The sequence below is a fragment of the Polypterus senegalus genome, chromosome 12 (genome assembly GCF_016835505.1).
Source record: "Polypterus senegalus isolate Bchr_013 chromosome 12, ASM1683550v1, whole genome shotgun sequence".
In the NCBI taxonomy this organism is placed as follows: Eukaryota; Metazoa; Chordata; class Cladistia; order Polypteriformes; family Polypteridae; genus Polypterus; species Polypterus senegalus.
Genome location: NC_053165.1, coordinates 157,073,834 through 157,085,280, shown reverse-complemented (window position 1 = coordinate 157,085,280; position 11,447 = coordinate 157,073,834). Strand labels below are relative to the sequence as shown.

The window sequence follows — 11,447 nt, the reverse complement described above, 5'->3', positions numbered from 1 at the left end:
TTCCGGAAGGGTCTCCTTGGTCATCTCAAGGTGTCAGTTTTCCAGTCTTAACGTCTGTCCAGCGGAGTTTGCGTCATTGCACACGGACTCTATAATTAAAATGTTTAAAACGGTTTTAAGATCCACTTGTTAAAAGTCATCAAGTCAAAAATTCCCTGGACGTGTCCATCAAGAATTAAAACAACCCAAGTAGATGAAGGCAGCCTGCTGTTTGTTAACCGACTTTAAGTTTCTGAGCAGCTTCTGTTGGCCTCCATCCCCCTTTACATTGCAAAGGACGAGAGGACGTGTTACGGTGAAGTGGGCATGGGGGATTAGGACAATGGCGAAAGATGAATGAGGGTCTCATTCTTTTGGCAGGTTTCTCGGTCGCTCCCTCAGTTTATTAGGAGAACATCCTCGTATGTTGTAGTCCTGAAATAAAACAAAGCTGACATGTTTGTTTTGCCATTAACAGTAACTTTCTTTAAAAGTAATTTTATTCTGAAGCAGGTTTGAAAGTCCCGTTTCTAAGGATAAAAGATACGTCAAGAAGATACAGCAGTGGCAGAAAGCAGATGAGCAACCTGGACAGAGCACTGGCACAGGTCATATGACTGGGATGTGGTCAGTACTCACCGGTCACAGCAGCAGAAAATGGAGCACGGAGAGCTCTCTATACCCCTGAATTTGCCAGAATTTGGGGTGTCTTTACACTCTGCTATGAAGGCGTGCAAATCTGTGATGTGAACCGGCTCCATGCTGTGATGCTGCAAAGGGCGAGAAACCAATGGGTCAGCTGCACATCCCCTCCAAATACATTCAGTTCAGTTCCTATAGTTCTGATGGCACAATATATTTTTGTATATTTACACATGAAAATATTATATACAGTACATTTTATATATACTGTTACCCATGCACACAAGAAAGTAGCCTTCTGGGGTCATCTAATGTTTGAGGTACCACACCAGACGAGAGTGGGTGCTGTTGCCAACAGTCTGGTCTTCTTTTACACTTACAGAGCTGAGAAACTGCCAACTGAGGGCAACAGAACCAGAGAAGCCCCGCCCCTTCTGATGTAACCGATAGAAAAGGAAGACGTATCTGGACGACACCAGACCAGCCCTACCTAGGTACACCACTAGAGGGCAATAAGAATCTGTCAGCCAATTGTTTATTGTAGGGCCGTTGTGCACCTGTTAAGTTCTTTTATTCTAATGGGGTTTGCCAGGTTGGCACTCACTCTGCCTTATCACTTGCCTCACTACAACACAGACACACGCGCACGCAGTGCCTTCAGTTTTCTACGTTTACGTAAGCCTTGTACTAACATCATTAATTTTTTCCTCATATCATCCATCACTTAATACCCCAGAACAACAATGTGCAAAATGTGGGAAAAATGAAGGATTCTGAATTCCTTCCACTATATACAGTACATATAAGCAAAGGTGTGCACACCTGATGAGCCCCAATTAGGGAAAAACACGTGTCGTGTACTCTTTGGATTATTTGACAAATACTCTATAACATGCCTATGATCTGCTTCTTGCAATTGAGAGGGCGTGATGGATGTTTGCCGTCCGGCTAACCAATCATAAGCATTACCCGATAGGTGACCACCCAAATAATCAAACTGCAATTCAGAACTACGGATATAATACTCCAATTTACACCATGTCAAGTGCGCGAACCAGGCACCATGGCGCAACGTCTGAGGTTTGATTCCCGCAATGAGAAGTAAAGGTGTGTACACCTGATTAACCCCAATTAGGGTGAAACATGAGTTGTGTACTCTTTGTATTATTTGACAGGTACCAATATATATTTATTATACACACACACACACACACACACATATACAGGGTGACACAGAAAAATGGGAACTTTGGAAATGCATAGTGGCAGCCATGTACAGTTGGCAGCACTGCAGAACAGGGACCCTGAGCTGTAAACAATCTCGCCATTTAGTAATCAATTGCAAGGCAATCAATGGCAGCTGTGCAAGAATTGTTCGGTAACCGTGTCATCTCAAGATTCGGTGGCATTCCCTGGTCCTCAAGATCACCGGATTTGTCAGTTTGTGATTTTTCTTGTGGGGCTACCTTAAGAGTCGGGTCTACACGACTCGGCCAAGGACACCAAATGAATTGAAACAAAGAATTCAAGACGAAATGCGTGGTATCCCAGCTGAGATGTTGCAGCGATCAATGGGGAACCTCAACAGCAGATTGAAAGAATGTGTACGTACAGGAGGACGCCATCTACAGGACGTCCTTTTCAGACATTGATAATCTGGATTACTGTCTCTTAAAAAGGCAAGCTGTAGTGGTTCAATTGCTGTCAATAACATTTTTTTGTTGGATTTCTTCTATTTTTATTGGGTTTTTCAAAAGTTTCTGTTTTTCTGTGTCACCCTGTATATATATATATATATATATATATATATATATATATATATATATATATATATATATATATATATATATATATATATATATATATATAGTGGATGCGAGTGGATGCGGCACAGTCAGGCAGACATGTTGTTAATTCACCACACACGTTTATTTACAACTATTTACAGAACAAAGTCCTGGCTACTCAACGTCTTCTCTTCAGGCCGCCTTCACTCTCTCTCTCTTGCCTTGTCCTGCCTCCACCCGACTCCAGCCTCGAATGAAGGGAGACGGCCCCTTTTATTTCATCCTGTATGGGCTCCAGGTGTTTCCCGGCACTCCTCCCTGGACACGCCCCAGTGTGGCAGAAGTGCCGGCTGTTCTCCCAGAAGCTCTCCGGGTGTCCCTGCTCCTCTTCCCCCCTGCACTTCCTGGTGTGGCTGAAGTTCTGAGGTCCAGGGTATCCATGGAATTGGGGTGCCCCCTGGCGGTGACCACGGGTCCCTACAGGGTTGGGCTTCCATGCCCTCTACCTGTGGCCCCCAAAGCAACCAGAATGACAGCCCCCACGTGACCCAGGGTGGGCACAGATCCTCTTCCGGTCCCTCAAGGTGTCCCGGCCGGGTCGTTGCCCCTGGCATTCTTGACTATATATATATATATATATACACACACACACACACACACGTATACACACCTATATACATATACAGTACATATACACACATATATTATATATATGGTGCATGTGTACACTTTTACATTTTTTTGCTGCTTGCTACAAAAGACCTGTGTGCAGTAAATGGCGCTGTGCAACAACGATGTTGAAGAGACTCAACATTGAAACAAAGCAAACGCCGCGGGTCAAAAACGTGCAAATGAAACACCTCAGCAACGGAGAAGGTGGCTTGAAGTTTTCACTAAAAACATTGTATATCTGGAGGGATTTTCTCGACACAACAATTAATAGGACTCATATGATAGCGATACAGTTTAAGAAATGGTATCGCCACAGGGGCAGCAAGCACAGGTGGGTCCATGTCCTCGGCACTGGGTAATTCTTAGCTGACACCTCTCCAAGTTCATGAGTATAGTAAAACTGCTAGGGGGTCTTCAGTTTTGTTTTTTGTCCCGAGTATATATAGAAACACACACATAGACACACTTGTTTTATTTATATATATATATATATATATATATATATATATATATATATATATATATATATATATATATATATATATATATATCACATATACACACATACATACATACTATTAACCTCACTGCCTCCTCAGTACCCTAACCCTCTCCACTGAGTCATCCCAGACAGGCTACCAAATGCCTCTGGTGACACTTCAGTCATGATCACTACATAACTTTAAACAACAAAAATATACAAGACAAATTGGAAGATTGTCCGCTTACCTTGATTGTTTCATATGCACCGGTAATGAGAGCGATGAAGAGACTCAGCACCATGTAAATAAAAAGGCTAATGAAACTGTACAGGTAGATCTGGCTGAAAAGCCAAACCAAGAAGCTGCTCTGCTGCATTTCGGAGAAAGTAACAAACATGTCATCACCATTGATTAGGGAGAAAAGGCACTCCGACACCATGGAAAGGGAACGGAACTGCAAGGAAAAGACAAAGGAAGAGGACCAAATCAATGGAGGAAATCACAGTACTAGCAGCCAGTGGTGTAATTCATTGCAATGTTCAGTGGTTATCTGGCAGACTGGAGTGGATGATGACCCCTCTACCCAGTGTTTTCTATACAACATCCACACACTAGCTTGCACAACATGGTACAGTGAGATAACAAGAGTCACTCAAAGATTGTGAAGCCCAGCTAGTGGCTTTAATGCCAATTTCTATGTTGGTGGCATACTACTGCACAGCTCCAGCTTGACCCCTAACTCGCTTTTACTGACTATACAGTACCTTGACATGGTAAGGCCCCAAGACGATCCATCCGCAGAAGCAATATCCAAGGTAGATCACAGCGGCACAGCAACAGAAACGAATCACATTAGGGAAGGCTGCCCTTAGAGTAATGATCAAAATCTGTGGGCAGAAAAAAGAGCAAGCCAACAACAGGGAAGTCAATCCAGACAGCATTAAAACAAAAAGGCAGCAACCACTACCCCACAAGGAAATTAACTCACGTTGTATTTCTGAAAGAAGCTGAGGTATCGAATGACACCCACCCATACCAGTAGGGTAGATGTTCCCAGCATTATTCCACACACATCATATGAGGCCAGGTTCTGAGGAGAAAGCGGAAACAAAGTTAGGCCAGAATAACAACCCAGAAGGACACAGCAGCCCACAGTTGTGTCAATGAGCCCTGGCCCTGAAGGACCAAGTGGCTGTAGATTTCATTTTTGGAAATCTGTCATTTAAAAAGGACTTCCTGTTCTTTAATGGATGTTCTCTGTGCATAATAAAATGCATTTGTGCAACAACTTTTAGCATAAAAATAATTTAATTATCAATATCATTCTTGGTTGGCTCCATAATCTGTACCAACCCCTACTTTCTCTTCTGTTCTTTTTCTGGCTTTCTGTGGTGGCGATCTGTACCAACACCACCTAATCAAAGCACTGTGATGTCCCTACATTGATGGATTAAAGGCCAGAAGGCCACATGACTGTCATCATCAAGTTCTTCCATGTGAAGCCTGAATACCCTGAGGACTGATTGAGGTCACTTGGGTAGAATGCCTACAGGGGGCTGGGTGGTCTCATGGCCTTGGGACCCTTGCAGATTTTGTTTTTTCTCCTTCATCTGTCTGGAGTTTTTTTGTTGTTTTTTTAATGTCCTCCCAGGCCATCGGACCTTACTTTTTATTCTTTGTTAATTAGCGTTCCCTAATTCTATTTTCTTATTTACTTTGTCTTTTTCTCTCTTTCTTCATTATGTAAAGCACTTTGAGTTTCATCATTTGTATGAAAATGTACTCTGGAAATAAATGCTGTTGTTGTTTTGTTTTCCCTGCTTATAGAATTGTCCAAATTATCAATAGGCAGACACAGGAGTTGACAAAAAAGTATTTTAAAGAGAAGTAGGCAGATTTAAAATGATATAAGTACAGAAAATGTAAGCCTAAAAAAACTGGAGACAAGTGCTCTTCCCTTGTTCTTTAAACACACACACACACACACACACACGCGTACTGTACTGTAGATGTCCTCCTGCAAAGGCTCCGGCCCATAGTGACCCTAAACAGATTAAGTGGGTTTGAGAAGGTCGTATCTGCTCTCTGTCACTGAGGTGGAAGCTGCTTCCAAGTGTTACAATTCAAGTACCTTTGGCCAAGTTGTGAAATATGGAAATATGGGTAGAGGGTCAAAAGGGTTCCCCACTAATTAACCTGATGGACCCACTGTAAACCCAAAAATGTAAATGGTAGGTGCCTTAAAATAAAAAGGAAAAAGATATACGGTTAGTTTATAAGAAAATATTGTAGCAGAGAACAGAAGCCCCTTCACAGGCAGGACCAGAAGGTTGGGGTCTGAGGTTGCTTAACACAGCTCAAGTGGGCGAGATGCTCAAGTGGTAGCAGTCTGTCCAGCAAAGATGGGGATCACATTGTTTAAAATAGGGGAATTTGAGATAATGTGTGTGGAGTTTCATAGGAAACTAATAAGATGAAGTTGCACACAGACGTTAATGCTTGCCTGCTTTATCTCTATTATGATGAAGAGTGTGACGGCGATTGCTGATACTGTAATACAAACTGTGTTCAGGTTGGGAACTGTGTGGGGCCAGCTGCATAATTTTACCAGTTTGTATGGGCTATTTTGTTGTTTCCAGTAGCAGATAAAAATGGAAAAATGAAGCCAATCTTTAGGCTCTTAGGGTATGGTGCTACCGTTCATTGTTGCTCAATAAGCCAGCCTGTTATTGTGATGAATCTTATTGGCAGTGCTAAAACACATGACTTTTAACTCCAAACAGACAGCAAGAGTGTGCTGGGGCCAATGGGAAGGGCACAATATAAACGGATTCAGCATTCAGCGGGAACAAATCCAGAGTTAAGCAGGAGCAATCTCTAACACACACCATCAAAGCTCTTATGTGTCCCAAAATGGCTGTTCTGCATGATGTGGCTTGGAAGTACAAGGTAGAGTGGCTTTTGTTCAGAGTGCATATCCATGTATGATATAATGAAGCTACTTAAAGCAAGTTTTTCCTAAATGAAAGCATTTTCCATAGTTACAGTTAGGTCCATAAATGTTTGGACAGAGACAACTTTTTTCTCATTTTGGTTCTGTACATTACCACCATGAATTTTAAATGAAACAACTCAGATGCAGTTGAAGTGCAGACTTTCACCTTTAATTCAGTGGGTTGAACAAAAAGATTGCATAAAAATGTGAGGCAACTGAAGCATTTTTTTAACACAATCCATTTATTTCAGGGGCTCAAAGGTAATTGGACAAATTCAATAACTGGAAATAAAATGTTCATTTCTAATACATGGTTGAAAACCCTTTGCTGGCAATGCCAGCCTGAAGTCTTGAACTCCTGGACATCACCAGATGCTGGGTTTCCACCTTTTTAATGCTCTGCCAGGCCTTTACTTTCAGTTGCTGTTTGTTTGTGGGCCTTTCTGTCCGAAGTTTAGTCTTCAACAAGTGAAATGCCTGCTCAGTTGAGTTAAGATCAGGTGACTGACTTGGCCATTCAAGAATTTTCCACTTCTTTGCTTTAATAAACCCCTGGGTTGCTTTGGTTGTATGTTTTGGGTCACTGTCCATCTGTAACATGAAACTCCACCCAATCAGTTGGACTGTATTTAGCTGGATTTGAGCAGACAGTATGTCTCTGAACACCTCAGAATTCATTCGGCTGCTTCTGTCCTGTGTCACCTCATCAATAAACACTAGTGTCCCAGTGCCACTGGCAGCCATGCACGCCCAAGCCATCACACTGCCTGACTCCACCGTGTTTTACAGATGATGTTGTATGCTTTGGATAATGAGGTTTTCCACACCTTCTCCATACTTTTTTCTTGCCATCATTCTGGTAGAGGTTGATCTTGGTTTCATCTGTCCAAAGAATGTTTTTCCAGAACTGTGCTGGCTTTTTTAGATGTTCTTTAGCAAAGTCCAATCTAGCCTTTCTATTATTGAGGCTTATGAGTGGCTTGCACCTTGCAGTGCACCCTCTGTATTTACTTTCATGCAGTCTTCTCTTTATGGTAGACTTGGATATCGATATGCCGACCAAGCCCTGGACAGTGTTGTTCACTTGGTTGGCTGTTGTAAAGAGGATTCTCTTCACCACGGAAATGATTCTGCGATCATCCACCACTGTTGTCTTCCGTGGACGTCCAGGTCTTTTTGCGTTGCTCAGTTCACCAGTGCTTGCTTTCTTTCTCAGGATGTACCAAACTGTAGATTTTGCCACTCGTAATATTGTAGCAATTTCTCGGATGGGTTTTTTCTGTTTTTGCAGCTTAAGGATGGCTTCTTGGAGGAAATAAGTGGATGGGACTGGCGAGCTTTGTTGGGCTGAATGGCCTGTTCTCGTCTAGAGTGTTCTAATGTTCTTTTACCTGCATGGAGAGCTCCTCTGACCGCATGTTGTCTGTTCACAGCAAAATCTTCCACATGCAAGCACCACACCTCAAATCAACTCCAGGCCTTTTATCTGCGTAATTGATAAGGACATAATGACGGACTTGAACACACCTGCCCATGAAATAGCCTTTGAGTCAATTGTCCAATTAGTTTTGAGCCCCTGAAATGAAGGGGTTGTGTTAAAAAAACACTTTAGTTGCCTCACATTTTTATGTAATTGTTTTGTTCACCCCACTGAATTAAAGCTGAAAGTCTGCACTTCAACTGCATCTGAGTTGTTTCATTTTAAATTCATTGTGGTGATGTACAGAAGCAAAATTAGAAAAACGTTGTCTCTGTCCAAATATTTATGGACCTAACTGTAATTTATTATCTAATTCACAGTACAAGAGTAAGGCTTCGGTGTTCAGCCAGAAGTGGAGCACTATTGGGATTCCCCAATTCCCACACATAATTTCTTACACTGCTTTTGGAGTTTCATTCATTAGTGAGGAGCAGATTGACCAATAGATGCAGTGATAGCCAAGTCCATTCACTAAACTCACTAAACTGTTCATGACAAAAAATGAGCTGAACAACTCAAAGAGCTGAAATACCATTAAGGGTCCTTAGCCAGGGATGAATGGCATGTTGTTCATGATGTCCCATAATCTGGGAGGACCTCCACCTTAAAATGATGTGGTCTTGAAGTATAGATACTGTCAGAGCCAGCCTTAGGGGTGTGTGTGTGTGTGTGTGTGTGTGTGTGTTGGGTTTAGGGCTGACCAACTCCACGCAGGGCCAGTTACATCAAACGCTGTTACCGGTATGTGTGGACTTTATAAACTTGTGCACAAATTTGATAAAAGTAATGTTAACATACACCAGATTTTCTCTCAATTTTTGCAAGATAACACACAGACTTTATCAAAATATAACTGGAGAATATAACTTGACAATTTTGGTCAAGTGGGACACACAGAACTCAAAAACGGAGGCCCCCTTAGGCGTGGGGCGGTCGCCCACTTGCCACCACCAAACACTGCTCTTGGATATTGTTCTACTAAATCAAGAGGAGTTAGCAGAGATTATTTCTGTATCTAATGAAGATTCTGCAGGAGGAATGCATGATATGGGAGGACACCATGGACACAGAGAGATCAGAACTCTGCAGGGTTCAGAACAGGAAATTGAATCAGCTCTGCCCAAAATATTACCACGACAAATGTCACCACGTAAACTAGTGCAGAATATGGATGACCTTACCTATTCTAAGCTTAAGAAGTCTTAGGAGTAATTACAAATCATTTTATTTAAAAACATTTAGTCACTGAAAACCTCAATGGTATTCTCTAGCACCATTACAGGCCACACTGCATGGATACTACAGGCCTTTGACATTAACGGTGATCACGTATGCATAACTATACAAAGCAGCACATTCCACCACCTCACAACCCACCTTAGACTCAATGCCCATCTTGATGAAGCTGCCAATAATGGTCAAAATGTCGCTGATAATTAGCAGGATGTACCAGCCGTTCACAAACTCCAAGCGGTCAGACCAGCTCACCTTCCTGTCAAAGTGGTTATGGAAATACTGCACAAACTCCTAAGGGCAAGACGTTGAACATTAAAAAGGAGAACACTGTGGCCCCTGTCTGGCTTATCTCCGGCCACTACAGCAGCAAGTGACTTTTAAAATGAATCTCTTGCCACACAGTCAAGTAAAAAGTACACCCCATGCTCTTTCTTTTTTACCATATGTGGACATAACAACATTTGATCTTCATTTAAACAATATCAACAGATAAAGGGGATATAATAACAATTATGACACATTTTATTTAAATTATTCAATGGACTACAACATACAACAAATGCAAATTTTACATGTGGGGGGAAAGTGAGTCCACCCCTCCATTTATCACTACCTCAGATATCTCAAATTAGAATCTGGTGCAAATGATTAGAATATCGTGAAAGAGGGTCTTCTCTAAAATGGTCTTATTTAAAGCTCAGGCATTTAGTTTGGTTGGCTCTTTGCTGTTGAAACGTACAGTGGGTATGGAAAGTATTCAGACCCCCTTCAATTTTTCACTCTTCACACTGAGAAGAGGCAAGACACATGACAGCCCGCATGGAGTTTGCTAAAAGACACCTGAAGGAATCTGAGATGGTGAGAAATAAGATTCTCTGGTCTGATAAGACCAAGATAGAACTTTTTTGGCCTTAATTCTAAGCGGTATGTGTGGAGACAACCAGGCACTGCTCATCACTTGTCCAATACAGTCCCCACAGTGAAGCATGGCGGTGGCAGCATCATGCTGTGGGGGTGTTTTTCAGCTGCAGGGACAGGACGACTGGTTGCAATCGAGGGAAAGATGAATGTGGCCAAGTACAGGGATATCCTGGACAAAAACCTTCTCCAGAGTGCTAAGGACCTCAGACTGAGCCGTAGGTTTACCTTCCAACAAGACAATGACCCTAAGCACACAGCTAAAATAACGAAGGAGTGGCTTCACAACAACTCTGTGACTGTTCTTGAATGGCCCAGCCAGAGCCCTGACTTAAACCCAATTGAGCATCTCTGGAGAGACCTAAAAATGGCTGTCCACCAACGTTTACCATTCAACCTGACAGAACTGGAGAGGATCTGCAAGGAGGAATGGCAGAGGATCCCCAAATCCAGGTGTGAAAAACTTGTTGCATCTTTCCCAAGAAGACTCCTGGCTGTATTAGCTCAAAAGGGGGCTTCTACTAAATACTGAGGGTTCAAAGGGTCTGAATACTTAGGACCATGTGAGATTTCAGTTTTTCTTTTTTAATAAATCTGCAACAATTTCAAAAATTATTTTTTTTGTCTGTCAATATGGGGTGCTGTATGTACATTAATGAGGAAAAAAATAAACTTAAATGATTTTAGCAAATGGCTGCAATATAACAAAGAGTGAAAAATTGAAAGGGGTCTGAATACTTTCCGTACCCACTGTATGTTATCACAATGCAGAGAATGGAGTTGTCTATTGGCCTTTAGAAAGAAGGTTCTAGATGCCAACGAGTATGGGAAGGGATTTAAAAAGATCACTAGACAATTGGAAATCAACCATTCCACTGTCCAGGAGATAATCTATAAGTGGAGAAGATTTGAAACATCTGATAAGTTGTACAGACCAGGCCTCCCCAGAAAGTTCAACTTGAAATGCAAGATGCTGAAAGAAGTCACCAAGAGTGTCAAAATTTTGTCACAGAACATACAGGTAGCTCTTGCCACTATTGATGTCAAAATGCATAAGCCTACCACTAAAAAGAGCCTGCGCAAATTAAATCTACGTGGGGTGGTGTGCCTGGTGAAAACCTTTGCTGTCCAGAGAGAACATCAGAGATGTTTGTCCATGAACACCTAGGCAAATACCAGGACTGATGGCACAGTGTGCTCTGGACAGAGGAGGCATGGAGAGAGTTATTTGGCCACAGTGCACAAAGACATGTTTG

At 42.1% G+C, this 11,447-nt stretch overlaps 1 protein-coding gene across 1 annotated transcript in view; it reads right to left on the bottom strand.

Moving 5' to 3' along the window:
* Positions 1–305: 305 nt before the first annotated feature.
* The window catches only part of mcoln1a (mucolipin TRP cation channel 1a), a 55,230-nt gene continuing 44,088 nt past the window's right edge, over positions 306–11,447 (bottom strand). The window contains exons 9-14 of the mRNA XM_039770434.1: positions 9,415–9,564; positions 4,551–4,652; positions 4,327–4,449; positions 3,810–4,016; positions 619–749; positions 306–414 (exon numbers count right to left, since the gene is read on the bottom strand). Coding sequence (XP_039626368.1) covers positions 378–414; positions 619–749; positions 3,810–4,016; positions 4,327–4,449; positions 4,551–4,652; positions 9,415–9,564 — 750 coding nt within the window. The 3' untranslated portion in view covers positions 306–377. The remainder of the gene's footprint in view (positions 415–618; positions 750–3,809; positions 4,017–4,326; positions 4,450–4,550; positions 4,653–9,414; positions 9,565–11,447) is intronic.